The sequence below is a fragment of the Pelodiscus sinensis genome, chromosome 1 (genome assembly GCF_052426305.1).
Source record: "Pelodiscus sinensis isolate ZL-2025 chromosome 1, ASM5242630v1, whole genome shotgun sequence".
NCBI classification, from domain to species: domain Eukaryota; kingdom Metazoa; phylum Chordata; order Testudines; family Trionychidae; genus Pelodiscus; species Pelodiscus sinensis.
The window spans coordinates 302,700,901-302,715,509 of NC_143052.1; the positions used below are offsets into that span (position 1 = coordinate 302,700,901).

At 46.7% G+C, this 14,609-nt stretch overlaps 1 protein-coding gene across 1 annotated transcript in view; it reads right to left on the reverse strand.

Annotated features, from left to right (window-relative positions):
- KL (klotho) overlaps nucleotides 1-12,897 on the reverse strand; it is a 60,839-nt gene extending 47,942 nt beyond the window's left edge. The window contains exon 1 of the mRNA XM_075919193.2: nucleotides 10,780-12,897. Coding sequence (XP_075775308.1) covers nucleotides 10,780-11,523 — 744 coding nt within the window. The 5' untranslated portion in view covers nucleotides 11,524-12,897. The remainder of the gene's footprint in view (nucleotides 1-10,779) is intronic.
- Between the last annotated feature and the right edge of the window lie 1,712 nt (nucleotides 12,898-14,609).

Here is a 14,609-nt window from a genome sequence, read left to right on the forward strand (position 1 = left end):
AGAGACTGAAGTAATAAGAAGCAGACATAACAGAACAAATGGTTACATATAAAATAAAATCAGAACATACATTCTAGAACCTAGACTTATATGAACAAGATACTTTCATATCTTGTAGACAATGTAGAGTAATGTTCACTAGAAGTCTTTTCATTGTTTTGCAGACAGACAGCCTGGCTGTGACCTGCCTTTCTTATGACAAACTCACTATTAGTTTGTCTTTTCAGTGAAGGTTCCTGTATGTTTCTTTGCATTCCCTGACACACCAAACTAATCCTTTGATCATGGTCAAATGGGATACTTCCCTCCAATTTTGTTTTTCAGTGTAGGTTTTGCAGTGTTTTCACGGACTTTTAGCTTAGTGTACACTTCAAATAAGCCTCCATTGTGAGATATACAATGCATAATAATAATGACCAGAGAAATATGTATCTGTTACCACCTGCCTAAAACGAACATGTCTAATATAGGTCAAAGGGAAGTGATATAACTTCCAGACGTTAAGAACATATTTTTTTAGAATAGCAACAAAATTCCAAAATATTACCCAAACATACATTTCACAATAATAAGATTCTCAGTAGAGACCTCACATGCCAACCTTTCTGATTCAGGAAATCCATATATAGTTGGAACTAGGAAGTCCTTGGGTCATGCGTGTTTACATTTCTCTCCAAAATTGGCACCTGTGTGCATGCAGGAATTGGGCATGCAGTTTCACTAGCAAGCGCTTTAACATGTTCAACTTGTGGTACTATTGGACAGATCCTATAAAGATGACTTCTACAGGAAATAAAGTTGTCTTAGTACGTTACAGGAATCTCAGAACATTTTGCAGTATTGGGCTTTAAATCATGAGAACTACGGTGCATTTAAAAGAGAGCACAAGTAGTAGTAGTAGGTTGGCCAGGGGATATTACAATTTAAGAATTCAGGCGAATATTCAACATTAGGCACCTCAGTGTAATCAACACACTCATGCTTGCAAGTCCTGTATTCATGATGTACTTAAAAAATTCTCCATTTGCAACATTTCATTCCACAACTCCTACATATCAAAATATGGAACCTTATACCAGATAAGGAGCTGGATTGAGGAAAGAGACAAGACTGATACAGGAATAGATTGAACTGGATAGGCAAAAGGGGTCAAGTTTCAACAGAATTAAACAAAACAATCTGTGCCACTAGTAGTGCTTAATTTATGCCCTGGAACCTCTTGGGTTAGCAGTCCATCGTCTCAGCACCTGTGGGGTTTCTTAATCAGTTATGAAACTGAAAAAAAAACCTGACTAAGTCCCAGTGCCTCTTTCGTTACAAATTAAATACTAGCCACTAATGCTCACTCCCTTCTGAAGCCTGGAACGAAACCCAGGATTTTTGAATCTCACCAGGCTCTGCTGTCAGCAAATAACCATGAAAATTACTGAAAAAGTGCAAGTCTCATCCTCACCTAATGATGGGTCTACATAGAGGATAACCACTCATCGATGTTACCAGTTAACTGCCACTTGAGCTAACGGAGTATCTGTGTGGTGGATCTAACAATTCTCCACTAATGATCCAGGTGGGTGATAATGTGAAGCTCAGTGATGGACTGGGGAGAGGATTAAATACATTAAAAGCCAGAGGAAGACCAAGGACAGGGTAGGCCCACTGCTTAGTGAGGAGGGAGAACCAGTAACAGGAAACTTGGAAATGGTGGAGATGCTCAATGACTTCTTTGTTTCGGTCTTCACTGAGAAGTCTGGAGGTGTGCCTAACGTAGTGAATACAAGCAGAGAGAGGATAAGTTTAGAAGATAGGATACACAAAGAACAAGTTAAAAATCAATTAGTAAAGTTAGATGTCAGCAAGTCACCAGGTCCTGATGAAATGCATCCCAGGATACTCAAGGAGTTGATAGAGGAGGTATCTGAGCCTTTAGCTATGATCTTTGAAAAATCATGGAAGATAGGGGAGATTCCAGAAGACTGGAAAAGGGCAAATATTGTGCCCATCTATAAAAAGGGGAATAAGAACAACCCGGGAAACTACAGACCGGTCAGTTAAACGTCTGTCCCAGGGAAGATAATGGAGCAGGTAATTAAGGAAATCATATGCAAACACTTGCAATGTAATAAAGTGATAGGGAATAGCCAGCATGGGTTTGTGAAGAACAAGTCATGCCAAACTAATCTGATAGCTTTCTTTGTAGATTAACGAGCCTTGTGGATAAGGGAGAAGCGGTGGATGTCATATACCTAGACTTTAGTAAGGCATTTGATACGGTCTCGCATGATATTCTTATTGATAAACTAGGCAAATATAACTTAGATAGGCCATGATAAGGTGGGTGCATAATTGGCTGGATAACCGTAGTCAGAGAGTTGTTGTTAACGGTGCTAAATCCTGCTGGAAAGGGTTAACAAGTGGAGTTCCGCAAGGGTCTGTTTTGGGACCCGTACTGTTCAATATCTTCATCAATGATGTAGATATTGGGATAGAGAGTACGCTTATTAAGTTTGCAGATGATACCAAACTGGATGGGGTTGCAACTTCTTTGGAGGATAGGGACATAATTCAAAATGACCTTAGCAAGTTAGAGAAATGGTCAGAGGTAAACAGGATGAGGTTTAATAAAGAGAAATGCAAAGTGCTCCACTTAGGAAGGAACAATCAGTTCCATACATACAAGATGGGAAGCGACTGTCTAGGAAGGAGCATGGCGGAAAGGGATCTAGGGGTCATAGTGGACCACAAGTTGAATATGAGTCAACAGTGTGATGCTGTTGCAAAAAAAGCAAATATGATTCTAGGTTGTATCAACAGGTGTGTTGTAAGCAAAACTCGTGAAGTCATTCTGCCGCTCTACTCTGCACTAGTTAGGCCTCAGCTGGAGTACTGTGTCCAGTTCTGGGCGCCACATTTCAAGAAAGATGTGAAGAACTTGAAAAGGGTACAGAGAAGAGCGACAAGAATGATTAAAGGTCTAGAGAACATGACCTATGAAGCCAGGCTTCATGAACTGGGCTTGTTTAGTTTGGAAAAAAGAAGATTAAGGGGGGACATGATAGCGGTTTTCAAATATCTAAAAGGGTGTCACAAGGAGGAAGGAGAAAATTTGTTCCTCTTGGTTTCTGAGGACAGGACAAGGAGTAAAGTGCAGCAGGCTTAAAGTGCAGCAGGGGAGGTTTAGATTGGACATTAGGAAAAAATTCCTAACTGTCAGGGTGGTCAAATATTGGAATAAATTGCCAAGGGAGGTGGTGGAATCTCCCTCTCTGGAGATATTTAAGAACAGGTTAGATAGACATCTGTCAGGGATGGTGTAGACGGAGCTTGGTCCTGCCTTGAGGGCGGGGGGCTGGACTCAATGACCTCTCGAGGTCCCTTCCAGTCCTATGATTCTATGAAGGGTTTCAGTTTGCTTTATCAAAAAATCAAGAATTATTAAAAAAACTGTGTTAGAACAACATTATTAAGGTTGCAAAATAAAGCACTGAAGAGCTTTGAAATGCCTGTGCAACTTTAATTCAGTCCCCTTATGCTTATACTTTATGGTATAAGTATCAGAGTAGGGATATAAGCGACTAATCAACTAGTCGCTTCCCCCCACCCTTGCTGCCTCTATCAGCCGGTTCCCCCAGCTCCAGCTCTGTGGGAGGAGGGGAAGGGTGCAGCAGAGGAGTTCCAATTTTGAAACGTACAAGAGTCCCCGCTGGGGCTCTTGTACATTTCAAAGCGGAAGCGCCACATGGAGCCCAGGGTCAGTAGGGGACTCAACCTGCAGCATTTTAATCCAGGTGGCTCTTGCTACATTTCAAAGTGGTAGCACTCTTATCGACTAATCAAATAGTCAATGGCAATTCCATTGACTATTCAATTAGTTGAATAATTTTAACATCCCTATATCAGAGGAGTAACCATGTTAGTTTGTATCTGCAAAAACAATGACGAGTTCTGTGACAACTTAAAGACTAACTGATTTATTTTGGCATAAGCTTTCCTGGGCAAAGATCACCATCTGATGAACTGGATCTCTACCCATGAAAGCATATGCCCAAATAAATCTGTTAGGGCACGTCTACAGAGAGGAAGATTGACACTCCAGTGGTTGATCTTTGGGTGTTCAATTTAGTAGGTCAAGTACAAACCCATAAATTGAATGTTGAGGGCAGCTTCGGCCAGTGACCGGTAAACCTCCTTTTTTTAAGAAGTAAGAGAAGCTGGTGGGAGCATTTGCCACTGGTTTGCCATTGGTTTCCCACTGCGTGGATGGTATGGAAATGCAATTTAAGATATGTTGACTCCCGCTACACAATTAACATAATTAATGTAGCTCGTGTTGCATATCTTATTTCGACCTTCCGCTATAATGCAGACTAGGCCTTAGTCTTTAAAGTGCCATAAGCTTCCTCATTTTTAAAGTATGAAACAGTTTTTCAAGATCACATACTTTTATTTTCTATGTTTGTCTCGTTTAGTACACTGAATGGGATAATTCTGCTACACATCTTCCATGTATTGCAACAAATGAATATGGGGTCCTAAAGCCTCCTTCACATCACCACTCTGATTCATCCCCAAGCAAAGCCACCCTGTGCACTGAATGAGGTAGAGATCCTCTGTAAAAATAGCCTTTAAGGATAACATATTATTTTAATCCACAGCTTTTGAAGGTCTTTTAAAAAGAGGACCCTGAGAACTTAAATTAATAACTGCTGGATATTAAAAGCCACAGACTTATCAGAGACTCTAGTTTTATGGCTCATTAAAACAATTTGTAATACATCTAGCTGGCTGCTACCCTACTTAATTACCCACTTAAACTTAAGAGTTCTCCATGAACAAAACCCTTATGCCTAACTATCTGTTCTATCTTGTATTTAGTTTGGACACTCTACCTTCTCCAGACCTGAAGAAGAGCTCAGTGAAGCTCGAAATCTTGTCCTTTCCACCCACAGAAATTGATCCAATAAAAATAATGCTTCATCTATCTTGTCTCTCTAAATCTTAATCACATTATTTTAATGCATCTTTATGTGTGTAATTAGAGAAATCCATAAGGAAGCAAATAAAGAATTAATGTTCCTGCTCCAAGAAGCATGCACCTAGGGCCCCCAGGCTGTAGCCCTTACTCATGTGAGCAGTCCCACTTAGTTCAGTAAACTGTATAAATATTAACACGAAATGAAATTACACACTTGACTTGAGTAAAGTTACTCAGGTTCTTAAGGGCATCAGGACCTTAAAATAGGCTGAAATTGCGCCATTAAGTGTTCAACTTACATTATCGCCCATTATCTACCACAGAAAACCTTAAGGCTTATGTATCAGGCAATGATGTAAAAGGTTCAAAAGTAAGAAAGACAAGAGCTAGGCTTTGTCTACACATCCAAGTTTAAAGTGCTGCCCCTTTAAAATAGCAGTGTGATCACAGCATGACCTCTGAAGGAGCTCTCCCAGTGCCTTAGGTAAACCACCTCTACCAGGGGAACAGCTAACAGCACTGGGAGCCTGTTTACACTGGCACTTTACAACACTAACTCGCTGAGCTGACATAACGTTTTTTCACTCCCGAGCCAGAAAATTACAGTGTAATAACTTGTCAGAGTAGATAAGCCCTTAGATCAGGCCTGTGTAAAATACCCTCCCTGGGCCAGATCCAGCCCAGGGAGCCACCTGATCTGGACCATGGACGCAGCAGGAAGTAGGGTTACCAGATAATTTCAAAAAAATACCGGACGCACTTGATCTCAGATGGGGGGGGCAGCTGGGAGGGGAATGAGGCTGGCCGAGGGGAGTGTCTGGGTGTCTGGCTGATGAGTCTTGCCCACATGCTCAGGGTTTAGCTGATCACCATATTTGGGGTCGGGAAGGAATTTTCCTCCAGGGTAGATTGGCAGAGGCCCTGGAGGTTTTTCGCCTTCCTCTGTAGCATGGGGTACAGATCACAGCTAGAGGATTCTCTGCATCTTGGGGTCTTCAAAGTATTTGAAGGCTTCAATATCTGAGATATAGGTGAGAGGATTATTCTAGGAGGGGTGGGTGAGATTCTGTGGCCTGCACTGTGTAGGGGGTCAGACTAGATGATCATAATGGTCCCTTCTGACCTTAAAGTCTATGGGTATGTCTACACTACAATGTTAGTTCGAACTAACGGACACTACACTACACTACACTACACTACACTACACTAGCGCTCCGCTAGTTCAATTTGAATCGAATTTGAATCGAACTAGCGGAGCGCTTAGTTCGAACTAGGAAAACCTCGTTTTACGAGGATTAAGCCTAGTTTGAACTTACTAGTTCGAATTAAGGGGTGTGTAGCCCCTTAATTCGAACTAGTGGGAGGCTAGCCCTCCCCAGGTTTCCCTGGTGGCCACTCTGGCCAACACCAGGGAAACTCTATGCCCCCCTCCCGGCCCCGGACCCCTTAAAGGGGCACGGGCTGGCTACAGTGCCCGTGCCAGGTGCAAGCCTGCCAGCACCCAGCCAGCAGACCCTGCACCTGGCACGGCACAAAGCCACCCACCCGATGTCCCCCAGCCCACCCCCTCTTACCGGGACCAGGCTGGCGGCTCCCGGGAACTTGCCCGGGACCGCAAGAGGCGGGCACCTTCCTGGGCTAGTGCGGAGATCGTGGACCTTGTCCACGATCTCCGCACTAGGCACAGGAAAGTAGCCGTCTAGGGCAGGAGAGCTGCCAGCCTGGCCACCCAGGAGCAGGTGTGCATGAAAATCAAGGGGGTCCACTGAGACCCCTGACCCTGAGCCCTGAGCTTACAATGGCCATCCTGGGTCAGACCAAAGGTCCATCTAGCCCAGTAGCCTGTCTGCCGACAGCGGCCAACCCTAGGGACCCTGGAGGGGATGGACCGAAGACAGTGACCAAGCCATTTGTCTCGTGCCATCCCTCTCCAGTCTTCCACAAACTTTGGGCAGGGACACCACTCCTACCCCCTGGCTAAGACTACTCCATGGAGCCAACCTCCATGACTTGATCTCACTTCCCTTTAAACTCTGTTCTAGTTGTAGCCTTCACAGCCTCCTGCAGCAAGGAGTTCCACAGGTTAACTCTTTGCTTTGTCAAGAACAACAACTTTCTCTTACGAGTTTCAAGCCTGCTACCCATTCCTTTCCTTTGGTGTCCTCTAGTCCTTCTTTATGGGAACTCAGGAAGAACTTTTATGAATGCACCCTCTCCACCCAACCCCTGCTTTTAGAGACCTCTATCCTGTCCCCGCTCCAGCTCCTCTTTTCTAAGCTGAACAGTCCCAGTCTCTGTAGCCTCTCTTCATCTGGGACCTGTTCCCAACCCGTGATCATGTTAGTTGCCCTCCCCTCTCCCAGCCTTTCTCTTCCCCTCTCCCACCTCCTTTTCCCAGTCTCCCCCAGTTTTGTTCAATAAAGACAGAGTCAATGTTGGAAGAAACGTTATCTTTATTTTGTACATCAATAAGAAGGGGGGCTAGGGAAGGGTAAGTGGAAGGAGGTGAGGGAGGAATGGGGTACGAGCCCCCGATGGGGAGGACTGGGCTGGCTCTGCGGGCTTCTGGGGGTGGAAGCTCTCCTGCAGCCCCCTGATTGCCCCCTCTCCCCAGATGGCAGCCTGCGGCAAGTGCAGCCGGGCTGATGGCCGAGTGGTGTGATGTGCCCAGTGTGGGTACTCCGGGCAATCCAAGCCAGGACTGCTTTGCAAGCGGGGTACCCCTGAGAACTGTCTGTCCGGGGTGGGGGTCGGGACCCTTTAAGCGCAGCCCTCGGCTAGCCTGAGACAGCATCTCCACGCTCTAAGTCCTCCTCTGATGCCCTGCCGGCACTGCTTCCGGACATCCTTAAGCCCTGTTCAGGGTCCACTCAATGTGGACTTGCTAGTTCGAATTAGCAAAACGCTAATTCGAACTAGTTTTTAGTTCTAGACGCGTTAGTTCGAATTAGCTTAGTTCGAATTAACTAATTCGAACTCAGTTAGTTCGAATTAGCGCTGTAGTGTAGACGTACCCTATGAGTCTATGAGTTGGCCAGGGGAGATAGGGTGGGTGGGCGGGGGGGTGAAGAACAGCTGGGAGGAAGCAGGGCTGGCCAGGAGGGGGTTGGGGGAAGAGGGGCTGGCTGGGGGGGAACCAGCCAGCAGGGAGCAGGGCTGGCCCGGGCACATGTAGATCCCGGGGCGCTGCCCGTCCCATGCACGGTCCAGGTGGGGCGCACAAGCAAGTCTAGCCCCAGGGATTCCATCGCGCCCTAGCCCCACCCCCACCCCCCTCCTCTCTAGTGTGTAATTGCATTCTGCCTGGCTGGTAGCCACGCTCACTCAGTGTGAGCATGTCCCAGCCAGGCAGTACGCAACCTCAGGCTCATCCTAGCTGTTCAAAAACCACATGGCCTCTGCAGCCAGTGCTGGGGCAGGACAGGCAGGAAGGCTGCTTAAGAAGGCTGCTGGCTGGGAGTCAGCAGGTAGACTGGCACCCCAACACTCTGCTCCCCAGCCCACATTACCCAAACCCTCTGCCCCCCCTCCCGCAACCATATCCCCTCCCAGATCCTGCACCCCAGTCCCTGCCCCAGGTCACAACCCAAACCCTCTACCCACCTCCTGTATCTCTACCCCACATAACCCAAATCCTCTGCCCCCATATTCCCTCCCAGATCCTGCACCCCAATCTTGTCACAACGCAAACCCATGCACCCCCTCCTGTACACCACTCCACTGCCTCAAGTCACAACCCCCTCTTGCCCAAGGTCACAACCCAAACCCTTGCACCCTAGTCCCCTACCCAGGTCACAACTGCTTCCTTCACCCAAACCCCCGCCCAGATTCCATGCCCTCTCCTGCACCCCAATCCCTTACTGCACGCTCTCTTCTACACCCATCCTCCATCCCAGACTCTGCACCTTCCCCATTAATATGGAAAAGTGCAGCCTTTCAACACTTTCCAAATTCTTAGACTGGCCCCCCCATCAAAAATTATTGCCCATACCTGCAGGTGCTTTATGAACGTTAGCACCTCATGAATAATCTTTTATGACTCAAAGTAGTCTATTACACTTGAGTATCACTCCAGCTAGCAATTAGACCAGGTTTAGAGTTAAAACTTAGTTTAATTTAGCTATGGGACTCTCAGTTGTGAAAAATCCCCAAACCTAAGCACTGTAGCCATGTCAACCTAGCCCCCAGCATAGACACGAGTAGGCCGATGGAATAACATTGACCTAGGCCAGAAGTTCTCAAAAAAAAAACAAAAAAAAAAACGGTTTTGGTGGCCTCGGAATGCAGCCACCAACTCTTGTTCTCACATTTTTTCCTAAAATACTGGATTAGCTTTAGTAAAACTAGAGTTATTTAGGAATGATTTTCTCTTCACTGTTTTCACAGAAAAGGGGAGAGGGTACAATAAACATTTTGTCAAAGTTGTGTCCTGTCAAGAAAACATACAAATGGAAAATTTTCAATTAGCTCTATCATCTTCATAAATGCATGAAAATATTTTTCTCAAGAATATGAAAACATTCACCATTATACCAAATGTTTCCACTGAATCTTTAAGGAGATGCTGCAAATTAACATATCTGAATGTCTCAACTAATACAATTACAGAAATAGAACAAGGTATACAAATCTTTTGGAGCACAAAATTTAAAGGTCTATAGTATGTTAAAGAACGAAACAATGTGAGGCTTAGTTTAATTTATTTTCAGGAGTTATGGATGACTGTAAATGCAAAGAGCAGCCACAACGCCCTGAGTATTTAGATATTGTTAAGGAATAAAAATGTAGTGTATTGCCCAGCTCAATGTAATACTGTATCTTAGGGGTGGGGAACCTGCAGCCCCCAGCTTGCTTGAATCCAGCCCCCAAAGCTCGCGGCTCCCCCCACCCCCAGCACTGGGGAGCCTGAATTGGCCACCGTGAAGCTGGAGCACACAAAATCTACTTCCTGGGGGTCAGCAGCCCCTGACCCAAAAAAGGTTCCACAACCCTTCTGTATGTATTTACATAGTACCAATTCATATTTTATCTTAAATTTCTCATTTATTTCATATTTGTAAGAGTCTTTTAACGAAACATTATTTGAGTGTAGAAGACACTATATCATCCCATCACGCAGGCATATGAGGCTGAAACTTTTATATTATAGGTGATAGTTTGAATTTGCAGATTTCCTATAGTGACAATTTTAGCAGGGATGCCAAATGTATTTTAACTTCTCTAACTGAGAGCAACGAATTCATAAAGTCTGCCAATAGCACAAAAGTCCACAAGATGATACACATTAGGGACTGGAAGATGGATATTATTTGCAAGCAATCTACACATTGGGAGAACGCCTCATCTCCTTTGCCTGCGCTGAGTCCCATTCATCTACTCTAGAAAACATCCTCCCTGTCTCAATAAATGCCGATTTAACAGATTCAGACATTTTCCCAGCCGTTCTTAGGGCAGGCTACATCGTTTGCCATTCTCTTCCCGGGAACCCTCCTTCCACGTTTCTTAGATCGGCAACTCCTGCAAAGGCATTTGCCAACTTTGGCCAAGCCAGTGGAAATCGGCACCAACCAATCTGATTTTGTCAACCCCAGCTCCTCAGCCGCTTCCTGGGTGTGTCAACGAGAAAGCCCCTTTCCCTCTCCTCCAGCCATCCCAGGTGCTCTTTCCTGGCCAGCCCGCTGGGGGAGGAGTTTTCTCTCCCCTCCAACTCAGAGGTGAGGCGAGGTGGGAAAGGAGACCAAGACGAGGCGCTTTCTTCTCCCGCCCTCCAGTTCAATCATTCTTCCCTGCCCCGCCACCGCCCTTACCTGCAGCAAGTTGTGCGCCGCCCTGTAGCCCAGTGGCGGGCCTCCCTTGACGCCCGGGGGCAGCCTGCCGGTGGCGTAGCCGTGCCAGGCCACCACGTAGGGGTTGTCGATAGTGAGCCAGTAGCGGACCTGGCCGCCGAAGTGCCTGAAGCAGAGCTCGGCGTAGTCCCGGAACAGCTCGGCCAGTGCCGGGCTGGCCCAGCCCCCGTAGGCGTCCTGCAGGCGCTGCGGCAGGTCCCAGTGGTAGAGGGTCACCACAGGCTGCACGCCCAGCTGGCGCAGGCGGGCCAGCAGGCGGCCGTAGTGCGCCAGGCCGGCGGGGCTGGCGGGCGCGGTGCCATTGGGCAGCAGGCGCGCCCAGGAGAGCGAGAAGCGGTAGTGGGAGACCCCCAGGCGCCGCAGCCCCTCGGTGTCGCGGAACAGGTTGTTGTAGCTGTCGCTGGCCACGTCCCCGCCCGCGGGGCTAGGCGGGGGCTGGCGGGCGCCGGCCGGGTGCGCGAAGGCGTCCCACACCGAGGCGCCTTTGCCGCCCTGGCGCCAGCCCCCCTCGGCCTGGTACGCAGCGCTGCCCGCCCCCCACAGGAAGCCCGCGGGGAAGGTGTCGTAGAGGAAGAGCTCGTCCTCCGGGTAGGGCAGGCGGGCGAAGCGAGCCCAGGTGCCCGCGCCCTGCCCGGGCTCGGCGAGCAGCGGGCGGCCGCGCAGCAGGCAGAGCAGCAGCAGGTGCAGCGGCGCCGCACGTGTCATGCTGCTGCCGGCGGGGCGGAGAGGGGACGCGTGTGAGTGAGCGCCTGGCGGCCGCCCCGCAGCCCCTTTATCCCCTCCCCGCCCCCCGGCGGGGCTCGGCCATTAATCATTACCTAGGTGCCCAGCGCCCTTCTGCAGCCTCGGCCCGGGGTGAGCGGGGGGTGGGGGGGCAGCTGAGGAGCGACGGGGCGGGCCCCCGCGGCCGGTGGACGGGGACCAGCTGCCCCCAAAGCTCCAACTCTTCTCCCTGGAGACGCACCCGTAGCAACGACAAACAAGCCCTCCCAGCGCTGCCTTCGGGCACAAGCGCCGCGGGGCCCAGTGCAAAGGGCGGCAGGGGCTGACGGTGGAAATCGAAGTGCGGCGCTGGGATGCCTGGGGATCTACAGCGCCCGGGATTCGCATCGCGGGGCCCGGACCCACCTTGGAAAACGAGTCCCTTGCTGCGGCCTCCTTGCTCGGATTCCTTCCCGACAGGGAGCCCCGTAACACCGCATGGGGATGTTTTCTTTGAACATATTAAATAAATGACCGATGGCGCCCAAAGCCAGATGGGAAATACTGTAGTTTGGTTCCTAGAGAGCAGCATGACATACTGTATGGAGGAGGGGGGACATCTCTCTGCACCAGCCCAAATCCGACTAGGGAGATGCTTATTTCTATGTGCCAGCCCTAGGCTTTCGCTGTGAGAGTGACCACGCTTTTAATCAGAAAGCACGGGTGCAGATTGGATTTACTGGACAGAAGAGACGAGTTAGCAGATCGCCAACTGTTCCAAAGTCAAAATACAGCAATCTTCAAGAAACTTTTTAACAGGCGTCTAAACGTCTGCTCTTTCAGAGCTCTTGAGAGTAATGTATAATTAAAGTGCCTTTCATGGACGTTTCTCCCCCTTTGCGCACGGAGAAGAAAGAAAGGGGGAAAGTACAATACCATACTGTAATCTTAGCTCCTCGGACAGTGGAAAAACTGGCTGTGACGAGCTAAATGTAGGCATGTACTTAAGACTAGGTTTATGCTGCTAACTGGAAGGCTGCACTTTGACTCGTTGCGTTCACAAGTTAGAATCACACCGATAATCACAGGGATGGCCTTATATCACCCTGGAGTCACAACTCCCTTGTAGTGTGCTTACATACAAGTCTAGTTGTTTTCAATGTTAGAGGCACAGGCCTTACAACTATATCCTATAGAAAAGTACCCTAAAATAAATGTAGCCCATGTTTTTCAATCCACCATCTATTTCATGTTACAATATCAAGAGTCACCTCTGCTTGGATCATTCCACTCATGCCATAAAAAAAATTCATGACCAAGAGCTATATTACCCATGCATATACTAGTTTCTGGGTAGCCACTCATGGGCAATATTCTGTTTTTCTTTCTGGAGGTGAAGAGTACAGTGTATGGTTGTTTGCTGCATGCAAAAACTTTTCAATTAGAAATGCCTCACAGATCTTCATTGGGCAAAACCCATCAAGCAGTGTATTTAAGTTTAATGATTTAGTCACTCCCTTTAATTGCTTGTGTGAATGTGATATGTGGATTGTTTGTAAAGGTCAGGTTTCAAATGGATACTCTTTATCTCGTTTAAACCAAAAAATCCAACTAGAGCAGTCAATAAAAAATGTTGAAAAGGCCAGTATTTAAAATTCAAATATTTGAACTCTAACAGGTGGGGGCATCTAAAAAGCAATATGCATCTGCTAGAGAGGCTAATAATTACAAATAGATGTTCCCAGGAGATAAAGTTATTATTTAACCACAGAATGAAAGTATTATGATAATTTAACTATTTTTAGAAAAATAATCCTCTAAAGAGGGGAAAAGGCAGGTAATTGCTTATAATGCATTGTTTCTCAGGTAACAACTGCTGAAGCTGTAGGTTTTACTTATTTTTCAGCTCGGTTCTAACCTTGTACAAGCATGACAGACCATTTTACTTGGTTTTTGATAGTGTTTCCATCTTTTTTCCTTTTTGCCCTGATTGGGTTTGGATGGAGAAGTTTGCTTTATTTTGTTTTAACTATAAGAATTTACCAAATTTTCCATAAGGAACATACCACTTCTCCATTCATTCTGATTAATTTATACTTCTGTCAGATGGCTAGAGCTTTACGTTGATGGCTGCACAGGGACAGACAATACTGGGTTAATGCCCTGTGCAGGAAATTTATTAAATGAAACCAGGAAAAGTGTAGGTAGGGATTGATATTGTGAGGGTGTTTGAGCAACTGCAAGGAGTTTATTTCCAGCCTGATAACCAGACAGTAGCAATACAATCTTATCAGCTGATTAAATTCTATTCCAGTCCAATAAAATAACAATTGTGGTTCAAAGTAGGGATGTTAGAATTTAAATGTTTAACCGTTTAACCAATAAACTCAGCTGCCAAGACCTAACTGGCAGCAGAAAGCACGCAGCAGTGGGGCCAGCAGCTGGAACTCCATAACAGTGGGGCTGGCTGCAGTGGCAAGCTGGCTGCCAGGATCCCAGGATGGTGGCCGGCTGCAGGATCTTGGGTGGGGTAGAACCCACACTGAGGAGCAGCAACCCTTCTTTCCCTACCACTACATCCCCTAAAATATTTAACCATGTAAATGATAATATTTTGATCAGTTACATGATTAATGTTTTTCTATCATGTTTACATACCTAGTTCAAAGGGGACAAACAATAAAAAACTATTTTTGGATTTCTGTGGAATATAGCACCTAAATCAGTTGCCCCAGTAATAAATTAGGTCTGGACACTAACGGAACATTTCAGTACAAAGAGCAGTTTACTTTTTTTGGTACTGTACGGTGAAAATACCTTCTTTGTTGAGTAGTTTATGACTTTTTCATTGCTTTTAAACATGCTATGTTGCTGTTCTCTGTTTTTTCTGTGTGTTTTCAGAGTGATTGTTTGCTGTTTAAGGAAGAAGAACCTATTATAACTATTATTGATATTAACTTAGTGACCAGAGGCTCCAATCATATTTTTGCCCTTTGTACCATGTGATGTACAAATAGCTGGCCAGAAACTGTTCCTATTCTGAAGAACTTACACAAAACTGCCATGGACTTAACTGTGTGATGAGTGCA